General features: G+C 40.9%; 1 protein-coding gene across 4 annotated transcripts in view; it reads right to left on the reverse strand.

The window, feature by feature from the left end:
• Positions 1 to 1,839: 1,839 nt before the first annotated feature.
• Positions 1,840 to 14,895, reverse strand: part of TP53BP2 (tumor protein p53 binding protein 2) — a 51,407-nt gene continuing 38,351 nt past the window's right edge. For all 4 annotated transcript variants that reach the window (XM_021544313.3, XM_021544311.3, XM_021544312.3 and 1 more), the window contains 7 exons: positions 14,307 to 14,796; positions 13,157 to 13,938; positions 11,146 to 11,283; positions 10,412 to 10,545; positions 9,224 to 9,390; positions 6,066 to 6,265; positions 1,840 to 2,904 (listed from right to left, as the gene is read on the reverse strand). In XM_021544313.3, coding sequence (XP_021399988.2) covers positions 2,863 to 2,904; positions 6,066 to 6,265; positions 9,224 to 9,390; positions 10,412 to 10,545; positions 11,146 to 11,283; positions 13,157 to 13,938; positions 14,307 to 14,796 — 1,953 coding nt within the window. In that variant the 3' untranslated portion in view covers positions 1,840 to 2,862. The remainder of the gene's footprint in view (positions 2,905 to 6,065; positions 6,266 to 9,223; positions 9,391 to 10,411; positions 10,546 to 11,145; positions 11,284 to 13,156; positions 13,939 to 14,306; positions 14,797 to 14,895) is intronic.

Consider the following 14,895-nt stretch of genomic DNA (forward strand, 5'->3'; position numbering starts at 1 on the left):
TGGGGTGTAGACCACTGTCAAGTTTTAGATTCTGGGACTAAATTCCTTATTGACCCTGAAGCACAAAAAGGCAAGACTTTCAAATTAGTTCCTGTATTTACTCTTGTCTGTCATCTCTCTCCAACCACAGAAGTGTTTAGAAAACTGGATGCAGAAAAAAATGGGGACAATAGAATTGAACCTTCTTAATGTAAGTTCATTTAGCTCTAAAACATTTGTTTTCATTTTTGGGGGAAAAACTGGGTGGGGGGGAATCTGTCCTTCTCCATTCTGAATGAGGATGGCTGGTTTTAAGTGCTCACATTTGTGCTGCATTTACTTACCTTGTATTTATAAGTAGCCTTAGAAAGATTACCTTTTAAAAATTTACCTAGATTACAGTGTATTCTCTAACAAACACAGTTACTTGCACCAGAAGCCACTTTTGGTAAAAGCAGCAATTTTGGCTTCTTCACTGGTTTTTCTATCAACAGAGTAAAATGTAGGTGCAGTTGTGTAGGCAAGACTGATGGTCTTGCTCATGTCTGCTTCTTCCTGCCCCATGTGTGCCCTGTAGAAAGGACTAAGTTTGGAGAAAAGTACCCTCCTACATGTGTTTGACTTCCTTATTACCTGAACATAACTTATTTCTGAACCTAAGAATCCCAAAACTATGATTTAAAGGAGATATAAATTTAAATCCCTCAGGAAAGATCCTAAAATTACTTCTGTAACAACAGGCTGACTCTATGCTAGAAATGCAGCTATTTGTAAGCTTGCTAAAGGTCTTTTCTCTAAATATAACCTTGTTTTCCTCTCTCTCTTGCTACAGTGGCTGTGCTTTACTGTCATTTGAGCCACTGGCATCAGCCTGAGACCTCAACAAGAGCATGATCAGGTGAAGATAATCAAGCTACATACAAGTAATATCCAAACATGAATGTGCCTTAACTTACACAAAGCAAGCAGATTTTGCACGCAATTTCAAGAAGAAAAGTGTTCTACTTCCACAGAAGAACCTGCAACCTCATTTTTATGGACCTGACAGTCTGTGCCTACTCTCACATAGCCTCTGGACAAAGGCTTTAGCTTAGTATCAATCTTCAGTGCAAGTTTTTCACTGCTTTGCTAATATCTTTGTATTTAAGGTGTTTTACAGGACTTCAGGGAGAAAAGCTCATTATAGCTTGACAGTCTGGTTTTAAAAAGTGCTTTTTGAACAACATCCTGCATATCTGAAATTAGCAAAGAGATAGTATTGCATATCTAACCATCTGTACTCAGAGATAGGGGTTCCAAGACCCAGCATATCCTAGTTAAATATTCTTTAAAGAATTTTTTTAAGCAAGTACATCTTTGACCAAAGTGAGCATTGATGTGCCTGGAGCTGAAGGCTGCTGGTAACAAGATTCTTCCAAGAGAAAGCCCATGCTGAGGTGGAATCTTGAGTTCCTGTATCTTATTTATCTTCATTTGAAATACAAAAAAAGCATTTAGATTAAAAAAAAAAAAAAAAGCAGAAATAAAGTTTGCCAGACTGTTATTTCTGCTGAAGATAGGCATTTTTTTTCCTTAGAGGTTGATACTATATTCCCCACACCCAGCCTGTTGAAAACAGAGGCTGTGACTATGAGCCAACTGCTGCTGCCTTTAGTTTCCCCACCTGAGGAATTGTGTCCTCCTCACAAACAATTTCTTCCTTATGAGCACCTTTTCAGAGAGCAGTAGGACTTACCTAGTAGGAAAACATGAGCCTGCAGCGTGAGGCATTTTCTAAATACCCTTAAGGAATTATTTGCTCCTCTATTAAATACTGTTCAATATCAAATTATTGCCAAATGGAGAGATAAAAATGATAGCTCTATAGGAAAGGCTTTATTTGGAAAATACTTACACCAAGTTGAGTTTTTTCTGCAAGTATGTCCCTTAGCTTTTAAAGTTAACAATGTGTCACTAACAGATCCAGCTCAATTTTGAATGCAGAAAAACTATCTTGAATGGATGGGGGAGGAGTGGCTCAGTTTAATACAGAAAGTAGCTGAAAGTTATGGTAATGTAGAACAACAGTGTGTCTTACTGGCAACATTTCTAATAAAAATCACAATTAAAATAGAGTTAAAGCTTAAGAGGAGACAAAAGTTTAATGGTGGAGTAAACAAGTAGAGTAAAAACAAGTACATTGTCAAGGACTACAGAAAGTTTCTACACTTAGTCTTCAAAGTACAAAATACAATAAATACATGAGGCTCTTTGTAAAAAGAGGAATCTAAAACTACATTTCTGTTACAGCACATGATATTTTGAATACATAGAATTTCTAAGATGCTACAGCTTTTTTAAAAGTTATTGCTTAATGGATTGGTCATGTGGTTGCCACTCTTCAGATGCACTTCAGGTTTTTTAGCTTTTTTTAACAAACATTCCGCTTCCAGCAATAAGTAGTTGGGTGCTGTGCACATACTTCAATTTCTCCCATTTGGAAAAAGCCTCGGGATAAATTTGGACAAAGCCAAGTTGTCTGTTTCATGATGATTCCTTCAATGGCAAATTCAAAAGGTCCTTGTATTTAATGCAGAAAATAAGTGAAACTCTCTTCTGCCATGTTTGAAGACAGCTGGGTGGGTACTTGAACATAATGGCTTGATTCGACCAAAGGCAGCAGAATTTCATTTGCTTGTAAGCATTATTTCATCTTGTACAATGCCCTCATCCATTTGCTAATGCATCAATCCTTCATTTGTTTTCAAAGCACATTTTTCATAGCTTTCAAATGACATTGTCATTGAAATAAGTCTCATGATATTGGAACCAACGCAAAATGGACTTTTTTTTGCTGTAAGTTATCCATGATTAGTACTTCAAGAATCTGGCTTCTGTACTACTTCATGCCAAGCTTCTTTGTCTAGGTTTAATCCTTGGATACAGCTGAGGGTAAAACAGAAATGAGGTTTAAAATTTTAGTATTGCAAAAGGTTACTTTTTTTAAAAGAAAAAATAAAGGAACAAATCCCCCCTCTCTTTGGTGCTACAATTCTAATGTAATTCATAGTATTAAAAAGCATGCTTATAAAAAACACTCAGGGCACTGACAAATATGAGTTTAGCAGTCTTAGGCAACCTTAAAAAAATACCAACCATGTCAGTACAAAAGGAAGGTATTGAACAGCACACAATTGAGTACTTTCAGCTCTACCCTGATGGATGGGCCAGGAAAAGCACGTGGCTTTGTAAGTCAAGAGACTTCTGTGTTCAGTGAACTGTGGGATTGTTCCCTGATTTATAAATGGGACCAGAGAGGCGAAGTCTGGTTTGCTTTCTCTCAGCTATCAGCTTTTATGGCAGTAAAGCTTGGGGCAAGCTGGAGACATCTGTCTGCAGAAGGACCATGGACGTGGAGGAACTTTGTTTTAGAGAGTGGAGGGTGGGTGGCCAGTTCCACGAGTGACCTGCCCAGCAGGAAATTGGTCCCTGCCAGGCTGTGGCCCCTGGGCCACGTGCTGCTCACACAGCCTGTCTGCGGGAAATTAATTTGTAAAGAATTCTTAAAATTTGATAGAAAGGTCACAGTCTTTTACATCTGTATGCAAACATTGAGATAAGGTGTGTTAATTTCAGAACTAGATTGAACTAGAAACAAATTTCTAGTTTCAAAATATGGCTTTGCAAAAAGACTAGATACTTTAGAGAATTAGAACTGTGAAAGATGCATTGCAGCAGGACTACGTGGGGGAAAAATAGAGGTGGATGGTGTTAGAAGTAATAGCAGCAGTGTGTGGCCAAAGCTAATAGGCTGAAAAACATTTATAAGGTATTGTAACCAGGAAATAGGTTGGCTTCTGATGGAGTGATGTTGAGTTTTACATCTCTTGTGTCTCACTATTCATCAAGACTGATAATGGAATAAAATGTTTTAAAACACCTCTCTGTTACCCCATCTTTGTAAAAACTGGGAAAACTTGGCCACACACACACAAGTACAGGGGACAACTGACAGGACACAGCTTGGGACAGCACACAGCAGTGACAAGATGCCTGGGAAGCTGTTGGCTCCCACTTGGAAGGGCTTAAGGAACAGCTGCTGTTCTGAAAACCATGGCCACTGGCACATGAAAATAGGAGGCGACACTTCATCCAGTTAGGAAAAATGAATCCTCGTGCTCTAAATGGCAATGCATGTCTGCATCACAGCTTAAAGCTCTCCTCAAAGCTGCCCCCTTCTCTCTTTAACCAGACTCTGGCTTCCTTCTTTTCTCAGTGACTAAGACAAGGCCAATGACTTCACCACAAGTCTGTCTCAGCCTGCTGTGATTTCACCACTCTTACAGAAGAAGTCAGTCAGTTCCAGAATCATAGCACCTGACAGTGTTCAAAAGACTCCCTTTGACAGCATTACCTTACTAGCTTAGGGAGCTGGGGAGTCACTATGAAGGCTGAAGCACTGATACTGGTAGTTTAATCCTTGTTTTTATTCAGAACACCTGGCTGCAAAAGGATAAAGCAACTATGAAATAAGAATATATTAATCTACCAAATGCTTTCCTCTTTGGTGAACATCACAGATTAGAATTCAGCTGTTATACTAAAAGGCCAGTAATTACTTTGCAGAATCATCGCAGCATATTTCAGTGGCAGCACTAGAACAACTGAACAGACACAGGAGTGTCTCAGCTAATTAATACTGTGTAGTTTTCCCCAAAGATTCTGTTGTGCATACAAAAGTAAGTTTTGATCCCCAGTTTTAAACTGTGCTGCCTTGTACTTTTTTTTTTTTCATGGAAGCACAGATGTTCCTTGTGTTCTTACACACCTGTGCTCAGGCTCAAAGCGGAAGCTTATGAACAAGCACTACATGCACAATTCACCACAGGGCAGGCAAAAATCAAAAAGCTGCTATTTTAACCTTACTGTTCAGGGATGATGGCTGCTCTCAATTTAGAAATGTTTACTTTGAAGAGGGGAAAAAACTGAGCAGGAGTAGTATGTTAGGCAGTATTCTACAGTGCATGGTGTGTAGGCCTGACCTGGAAATGATACAGACATGGACATGAAAATTGATTTTGCATTAGACAGAGTCACTCTGCAAAATCCAACCAGTTTAAGAGTAAGGATTATCTGCATGAGGAAGGAGGCTCAGTCTCTTTCAAGCATCATACATCAATCAGCTAAAATTCACAGTGGTTAATCTTGGAGAATCTCTTATCTCCAGAAACTAGAATTGCAGTAAAAAGCTTAATGGAATTTTTATGTATGTGCCCATCTGCCATTGTTTTCTAGCAACTCAGCTACCAGGAGAAATACAGGGACATAACTGAAAGTATCTTATTTGTACACTGTTTTTAATAAAAAGCAATACAAAAGGTGATGAGAGAAGGAGAGGCTATTCATATAAGGCCCCAGACATATGGTTAAAGGTTACTTAAAAAGCAGAGGAGAAAACAAAGATCTGCCTTTACTGAGCAATGTAATCTTTTTTCCAACACTAGAAAAAAAGATAACCTTGATTTTTGCAGTGTTTATCTCCTTGGATCAAAAAGTGCCCTCTGTACACAGCAAAGGACTCATGACTCACTCTTCATGCAAGTTTCAGTTCTGAAGGCCCTTTGTGCTAGTACGTCACTTTTTTGAAACAGGGAAAATTCTCAAAAAATCACAGAATATCCCGAGTTGGAAGGGACCCCCTCCAAGGAATCACGGAGTCCAGCTCCTAGCCCTACACAGGATAGCCCTAAAATCACCCCATGTGCCTGAGAACACGCTCAAGAAAATCTTATTCACACATGGATAAAAGAGGTTTTTTTCCTCTAAGATGGTGAGACAAGGCTGGTACCAGGGCATGCTGTGTATAGCAGGGTGGTGATACATGTTGTTCTTTTGGGCACCCATTAATCTGTGTTAAATACCTTAAACAGAGGGTGTTAACTCACTCTGCCAAGGTATTCAACTCCCTAAATAGAGATGGAGAATGTCATCTCTATTGACTCTTAAAGCTGCACCTCGATGCAAGAGATCCAAGGAGAACACAATGCTGTGTACACTCCACATCCTGGCGTGGGGTTTTTTTGGCTCTGGGAGCAGGCAGGACTCACCCCTAGCAGGTTTCGGGGCACGTAGCCCTCCTTGTCGTTGAGCCGTGCCCACCACCACTCGATCTCCTCCTCGTCCTCGCGGCGCAGGATTGTCATGCAGTCTCCTTCCTTCATGGACAGCTCGTCATCGTTCTGAGCCTCGTAATCCCACAGCCCATAAATCACTCCTTTGTTCATGATCCCCATCTTCTCCTGCACTCCTGCAACATTGCAAACACACAGCAGCTCAACACTGAGAAGAAATATATCAATAAAAAGGACAACAGGAGGGAAAACTCCTTTGTTCTTACTGGAAGACAGTTCAGGGAAAAACACCCAAAATTCCTACCTACTTGGCACCATATTGCCTACTCAGAGCTGGCCCTGGAAGAAGTGGCTTTATAAAGTTACTTACAGCAGACAGATTCCTTCAACATGCTCAAAAAACACAAGGCAAATGGGGAGAGCAGCACTGACTGATAAAAGGTTATATTTTTGTGTCCATGTTTTCTAGACCTAAGTGATGAGCAAGAAACACTTTCCGTACTCTTAGTGCAATAGTAATCTCTTTCTCTCAGAGGGAGATAGCAATACCTGCTTGGGTTGACCCCCACTGTCATTCTGATTCTTGTGGTGTCATTTGCCACCTGGGAAATTTTATTTCAGAACTTTAAAGCAAGTTGCATCTCAGCCCTGTACCTGAGAGATTTGCCTGCTACTCTGCAGCTGCTTTTGGTTATCTCAGCAGTTGTTCATTTCTAACACAATTTTTTTTTTTTTCTTGTTTTAAACACTGCCTTCAGAAACACAATTCTGTTAAATTATTTCTGGACCAAGGTGTTTTGGAGAACACACATGCACCCTGTAGGGTTCTTCAGAACTTGCTCATTTTACAGCTGTAGCCAGAGATTATACTCTTCTTTCTGTACCATCTCCTCAGCCTCTAAGCACAAGACTGGAAAAGGTATCTTAGTTTGTACACCAGTTGATTTTCTCTTAGGTAATTATTTTAAAATACTGAATTCTACTGTGGGTTTTGTGTTGTTTTTTTTGTTTGTTTGTTTTGGTATTTTCAGGATCAGAGAGTACACTGCACACTGTATCACAAAACTTGTCCTTTCTCATTTCATCATGTGCCCATTACCACCTACATCTGCTAAAGGAAGCATCTCTCAAATTCTTCACTTCTGCACACCAGCTCAGCACATAACATTAAATTACTTCCAGTGCATTATAAGCTCTGCTCAGAGAAACTCTTCCCCTGCTTTGCATTTGGTATAATCAGAGGTTTGGCCAAAGCTGTGCATCAAAGCAGATGAAGATTCACACAATGCATGTGGTGTCCTAAAGGGGTGTTTGTAGTCACACCAGGGCAGTGGGCAAACAGAGACAGCACAGGCATTACATTTAAGAAAGTGAAAATTTCCATACTTAAGCAGCATCAGACCTGTCATTTAATCAATGCTAAAGGATGACTGGTTTATTTACCTGTACCTCTTACTTGACATTAGACATAATTTGCAAGAAAAAAGATTAGGTGAATCAATTAATTACACCAGGGTTTATTAGCTTAATAACGACTTTAGAGGGCCAGGTTTTAGTGTAGTTCTGGAAACAGATACATATTCCCAAACTTCTTTTACAGAAGCAGTTTTAGACAGGGAATAATTTCTTACAGTAACTACAGGCAAGCAGAACCAGTCTTAGCAATAGGACTAATTTCTGATGGAACAATAAGGAACTTTGGTAGCTGAACAGCCAATACCATTAAGAGATAGTTTCAGTGGTTTCAATCTGGAAAAACTGGCAATAGGCCAAAGCCTCATAGTTCTTTCAGGACCCATCAACAAGTGCCTCATAACACAAGAAGATCCCAAACTCAACAGAAAACAGAGCATCAAATGAAAACACCAGATGGCAGGCCATAAAAAAACCCACAAACAAAAAGAATGGATTTCTTCATGGTATATATGAGAACACAGAACTTTCCACAGGATCTCATGGGCAGTTTACCTGAATTTAAGAATTAGATCAATTCCTGAAAGAAATCCTTCAAGAGCTGTTCAACATATACCATCTCTTAATAAAACCAGTTTAAAATATTTATATTTAATATATTTATATTTAAAATATAAACAAGTATTATTTTTTCATCTAATCCTGCAATCTTCCTTGGGTAATTGGTGTTGATGACCTCCCTCCGAGTCTGGATACAAAACCAAATTGAATTTTGCTTAGTCTACAAATTTTGATGCCAGTTAAAAAGGCTTCCTCCCTTTACAGAGAAAACTATATATTTGGCACCAAAGACACAGTTTTCAAGCTTAGGGAGGACAGCTGGACAGACTGTTTTGAAATCTCTTGGCTTAGGAGCAGCTTAGAGAAACTCGGCTCTCGCCTGTCCCACAAAAGCAGAAAGGCAGTTTTACAGCTTTTTCTGCTGTGTTACATTGCTGTTACTCTAACCTCTTGCAGAGAGATGACACACCAGCTGGTGTGTGCCTAGGGGACATGAGCTACATACAAAACAGAGAAAAGTAATTTAAACCCTCATTAAACACAAAACATACAGTAATGTAAAACCTCACTGACTAATACTCATCACACCCTAGGGGGAATTCATTTTCTCCATTCAAAGAGAGTATATCTCTGTAGCCTTACTATTTGAATAAAATCAAAACCTAATATGGGATTTCTTTTTAAATGCAAGTGAAGAAAAAAGTGAGGAAGGTAAAGTCAAATTCAGTGCTTACTAACATCCATCGAGGCAGGAACTTGACAATATCTTTTCTGGTTCTAAAGTGCACATTAGGAAATACTCATTTCGAGACAACAGGTAACAGCTACGAACTGCCTACTGACATATCCATACCACTTTTGTTTTCATGTAAAAATAGTTCTCATGTGGCAAGACTCACCTAACTGGCATATCTGTCAATGTACATGCTTCAGTCAAAGCTTTTAATATAAAGAAACCTTTTGTTACTCAGATGTCCCTCCACAGGATGAGTATTACAAAGTTCATGGAACTCCTCCATGGAACTCATTCTGTGACAGGAAGCTGCTGAAAACCTCTCTCTTTCCAAGAGGAACCTGAGTGTGCAACTCAGCCCTCCTCATGCACAAATGAAGTGAGAGGTGGCAGGGGAGCCCCTGGTGTGCTCCAGGATGGCACTCACCATACAGGAACTGGGAGCACTGTGTGTAGCCCTCCTCCATCTCCTCGCACTTGTCCGCAGCCGTCTGCATGTCGCTGTAGGTCATGGCAAAGACTGCAGCCCCCGACTCCACCAGGAACTTGCACACCTGCACGTTGTTGCAGGATGCTGCACAGTGCAGAGGGGTCCTACAAGGCAAGCAGGATGGCAATTCACTCCCACTGCTCACAGAGTGCTCACAGAGCCCTGGCAGCAAACTGTGTCCATGCCTGCAGGACCTGAGCAATCACCCCTGCCCTGCAGAGCGCTGCCCAGCACAGCACCTCACCCAGCATATCAAGAGCAATTGCTTTTCATAGGTAACAGGAGCTACTGAGAGCTCCTTAAGCCCTAAAGCTAAGTTTCCATACAGATCTCCAGCTATTCTACCTTTCTGTAATCTATTAACATTTTAGGAACATTCATTAAGGCACTAAAAATTCAACAATTTATCAATATTGAAAACCTACTCAGAAATCTTCCTGACATCATGCTTCTTACAATCTAGATAATTACTTCAAGATCTGACTTTGTGACAAGCACAAATAATTGTGATAACCCCTCAGGTTGAGGGAGCACAACCATCTTAATTCAGTTTTAGGCCTCAAGCACTTCTGTTATAGGCAGAAATAACAGTAAAATCACTACCCCCTGCACCAGCCTCCCATAAATAATCTCCCTAGTAATTTGTAAAAAGAATTTGTAACACATTATCAGCTGCAAGCCTTGTTTGAAGGTTACGGTTTTCCACTTTATTTTGGTTTCAAGTTGGCTGATTGTTGGACTGGGGAGAGTCTGCAGGGCTAGATACTGCCCAGAGCACAGGTACGTTATAGGTTATCTCACAGAGGATATTGGGAATTTCAGCATAAGGCTCATTATAAGCTGCTCTTCAATATCTCAAAGAAACAGAGAAATTTCCTGACAACTGTGTCCACTCCTACAAAGTTTTTCTAATAGAGGGAATACTGCTTTAATTTCCCTATTTTTCCATCTGCACAGTCCCATATGATGCCCCACGGAGAACTGCTGTTGCTCTGCTTTGGAAAGAAAACTCACTACCAGCTCCACAGGAGAAAAGCAAGGCATACTCTGAGGGACCTGCAGCAGCTCCCAAGTCCTGACTCTTGTGGAGAACATCCATAAGAAGCCACTTAATGAAACCCTTACCATCCATCACTGTCTGCAGCGTTCACGTTCACCCCAAACTGCACCAGGAACTTCACAATTTCCGTGTGCCCAGCACACACAGCGTTGTGCAGAGCAGTAATTCCTTCATCATTGGGCATGCTAGGATCTTCCACCTGGCCAGCCAGAAAGGAGCAATCACATTCATGTGAAACTCTCTGGAATAAACACCTCTTCTCATACAAATACCCATTTTATTATTCTTAAGTATGAATTTGTGATGCATTTCTAGGAAGGACATGAGCAAGAAGGCTACAACCACTACCAATTTTGCAGCAAGACTCATATTTAAGTTTGCAGTCTCCCTGTAACAGTGTGGTTCAAAGAAACAGGATCTTGATAACTTACTAAAAGTACTTTCAATAAATTTCTGATATATGTTTATTTAACTGTGAGCAAAATTCACATGAATTTTACTTACCAAATCAAATTATCTGATATCATGCCAGACAGGGAATGAAACACTACATCAAAAATGAGAAAAAGTTGTCCTGCAAATTTAATCTTGAAGCTAAATATCCACTGTGGATTTAATATACTTAAAATCAGCTTCCAAATATGATCACTTAGAACCTGTGATGCTTGTGGTGTCATTTGCCACACCAGATTTAATCTCCTCAAGCACAGATCTAGGTTCTGCACTAGTCCAGGAAAGCTATGACTTCCCAGTTTCAACCAGGATTGGAATTCCTTGTCTTACAAATTAGCATTTGTACCTCATAAATTATTCTCTGCACAAGGTCAAACTCCCCCTCCAAAGATGAATCCAGAAGCAATGCCAAGGGATTGAATTTCACTCTCATTCCATGGCCAATCCTTTCAGAGCCGGTCTTACGCAAGTTCGTCCTCTTCCCCTGTGAAAAGGTAACACAAGTTACAGACACTTTTTTCCTGGAAAGATGATGAATACAAAGCTGCTTATTTGGGAATGGCAGCTGAAATGATCAACTAGGAAAGTGTTTAATAGGCTATTTATAGTATTTTTTACCAATCCCCAAACACATTATGAATATATCAGGTTAAGGATGTTATGAAAGATCTCTGCCTTTATCTCTGGAGCAGGTCATTATTGAACTCTTATACAGAAGTCACCTTGATCAAACATCAACAAAGTAGTGAAGCTACCAAAGATCAGGAAAAGATGCAATATTTTCTTGCTGTTTGGAAAATTTTACCATTAACTCTCATAGCTGTTCAACAAATCAAGCAGCACCCTCCCCAGAGTACACTACTTTAAATGCTGATTTAAAGTTCCTAACATTTTTGTAAGTATACCAGAGGTTAGCAGGAGCAAACAGTGATGGAAAATGGTTTTGGGAAAATACAGAACCAAGTGCAGAATTGCTTTAGATGCTCCCATTGATACTGGAAACCAAGTATTTCTATAGCTGAGTTTGTATCCTTTCCTTTAGGGAACAAGCTTGCATTAGCTCAGCGCTCGCCCAGCTGCCTGGGCAGCAGCAATAACACTATTCATGAGGGAATGTAAATTTCTGACAGATGTCCAGGCAAAGATGACTAGAACTGACTCATATTCTGCAAGAGCAGGCATGTGGAGATAAGGTATTTAAGCAGAGATTCTTGTAAAATGCTCTTCTGCCTGTAGATTTGTATGTAATACCAAAAGTAGAGGCTTTTCCAAGAGTGAACCTGGCAGAACAACCCACAGATTTAAATATGAAATCAAGAAGTTGGGCTGGTTTCTTCTCATCATTGCAGAATTACTACTAAACCAAGCAGAAATAAGTTCTCACAATTCAGGAAATCCTACCACTCAAGTTTCCTTGTAAAAGGGAGCAAGAACAAATTCTTTAAACCATGAACACATGAAATGTCTACTCCATGCACAAATTACAAGGTTAAAAAGCACATCTAACATTGTAACTTGTCTGCACTGAAGTGATAGAGGAAAAAACCACTCACATGTATCAGGTCATGAAAACTGTTATCAAAACTCTCTTTTATAGGTTTTTAAAGAAAATCTTTGACAAACCAAAAACAGTAAGCATTTTTGTTCTGCAACAGTGAGGTAACATCATACCTCACATAGATACAAATTTGCAAAATAAACTAGTAAAAATGTTGCCCCCTCCCAGTCCCAAGTGACTCCATTTCAAGGCAACTTGAGAAGAGACTGAGGGTAAATCAGATTTCAAAGAAATTCAGGAAACATTCAGTAGACGTACAAACAGCTGATATCTACAAATGAGTTTTTTAGACAGAAACTAAAGAAGTCTATTCCTACATATTTTTCAAGAAAGTCACTTTCAGATAAACAAATGCAATCCAGGATTAAGAAAATTAGTCCCCAGCTCATGCTAGCAATAGTGGGAAATGCTTGTGAAATCTCTATCTGTACCTCAAGAAAAAAAAAATCAGCTTTAATGTTTCTTAAAAAGGAAGTAAAATCTGGGTGTAGGCAGACTTCTATAAGGAAGAATTCTTTACAGCTTTGTAGAGTTTTACTATTTGTGTATTCCATTTAAAACTTTCCATTATGTCATTAATTCTAGGGACAAGAGAGACATTTCATTACTGTCATGTAGTCTGGAGATAAGAGCATCACACAAATAGAACAGATACCAACAGAGACTTTGTTGAGACTGTTGTAGACTGTGTGACTGTTCTCCCACATCTGCCTGAGCTCTACAGCACAATGCACAGGGTTTATGGCAGCACGCGAGAGGGTTTATTGACAGGGCACCCCAGTTGTAAGCCATTACTTACAGGAGGCAAGGAAAACTGTCCAGTAACTTCAGGAGGCCTCATATTGAATGAATCCTCTCCCAAACTCTCAGGTTCCCCTGAAGGGTAGGGAGGTGGTGGGTATGGAGGATATTCTTCCATGTACACCTCCAGTGGCAGTGGAGCTTCTAGGTTTGGCTCTTCTGGTTTGGGCTGTGTGAGTTCATCACTGTCTGACACAGCTTCAGGTACAGGGTCCAAAGGCACAGGGGGAAGAGCAGCTTCACTCTGCTCTGCTGCTGTGCTTTCTGTCTCCTCAGCAATAGCTGCTTCTGGCATGGAAGCAGCAGTTTCTTTTTCTGATTCTGTGCTTAGATAAGGATTTGGGATTTCCACTGGGCTTTCGGGACTGGCAGCTGATGCTGTCTGTTTGGAGGGATGCGAGGGAGCTGAGATAGTCTCCATTGCAGCCAGAGTGGTTCTCTGATACAGCAGCTTCTGAATGTTGGGGCCATTGGGCCCCTCTGGCTCAGTAATGGAGCTGCGTTTCTTCAGCGGCCGGGGCGCGTTGGACAGCTTCTTCCGCAGCGCCTCCAGGTCCGCGTCGCTCTGGTTGCGGTAGGGGTTGGACAGGAAAGGCAGCAGCTTGGTGGGGCTCAGGGGACGGGGAATCCGCTCTGGTTCGTGGTTCTCATGAGCAGAGGCTGCTGTTTCCATCTCGGGCTCTGGACTGCCCGGCTTGCCCTGGAGGTTGGAGTAGATGTTTTCAGTCTGCGGCAGCTGATTCTGTACCCCGGCTCCTGCCATCACGGGCTTGCCATACACTGTGGAGCAGTTCAGAGAGGGGTTGAGGGGAAACAAATTGAGTATTTGATCAACAAGAGAACGACAACAAAGAAAGGTGAACCAGGTTGTGTATTTTTTGTGTAGGGCAAAGAAGCAGAATACAAAAAACCGAACAGAACTAATCTGGTAACCAGATCTACCATTAGTTATCTTGCAAACCCAAGACACAAGTTCTGTACTTCCTGTTAACACTCTTACACAGCATGGAAGATCCACCCAAGATTCCTACAGCTGCTCTCACCCACTTAACTTCCCTAAAGAACAGTTTCAAACCCACAGACCAGGTGGAGAGAACATTTATCTGAGGTTTATCAGACAAAAGAGAGGGAGAGAGCCACATGCTTACCACTCGGGAAGTGTGGTCCTCTGGTCTGTGCCCTTGTCAAAGCACTCTGCACTGCCTGCTGGAAGTTCTTCCCAGGAGTCTGCTGCTGGGTGTACATGCTGTAAATGGAACTTGCAGCCACAGTCTGAGGCTTTCGAAATGGTGGCAGTGAAGTCTCTTTGGATGGCTGAGGAGTAAAAGGTCTCACAGCTGCTGCTGGGGGACTCTCCTGTTTGGAGGAAGGAAGAATTTGATCCTGGCTAGAGGAAGAACCTGCAAGAGGTACTGAAATTCTTTGCTGTATCTGCTGAGGAGGATGAGAAGGCTGCTGTGCCACTGGTTTTTGCTTGTTCCCCGCAGCTGCAATAGCCAAAGGAAGTTTCTGCAGGTTTCCATCCAGCTTTGTATCAGCAGGTTGCAGGTGACTAGCTTGACCAAAGTAAGGCAAGTTTATCTGTTTTGGTTTAGTGGGGACAGGTGGTGGCACCTTGGTTACATTTTTATTGGTTGTCTGAAAGACAAAAAAATTCATTAAGATAAAACAGTAAAACATGATTTAGGAGTTCTGCTATGAAGGACCAAAGACCTCAAAGTATGACACAGTATCTTA

This window comes from Lonchura striata, chromosome 3 (genome assembly GCF_046129695.1).
Source record: "Lonchura striata isolate bLonStr1 chromosome 3, bLonStr1.mat, whole genome shotgun sequence".
Lineage (NCBI taxonomy): Eukaryota > Metazoa > Chordata > Aves > Passeriformes > Estrildidae > Lonchura > Lonchura striata.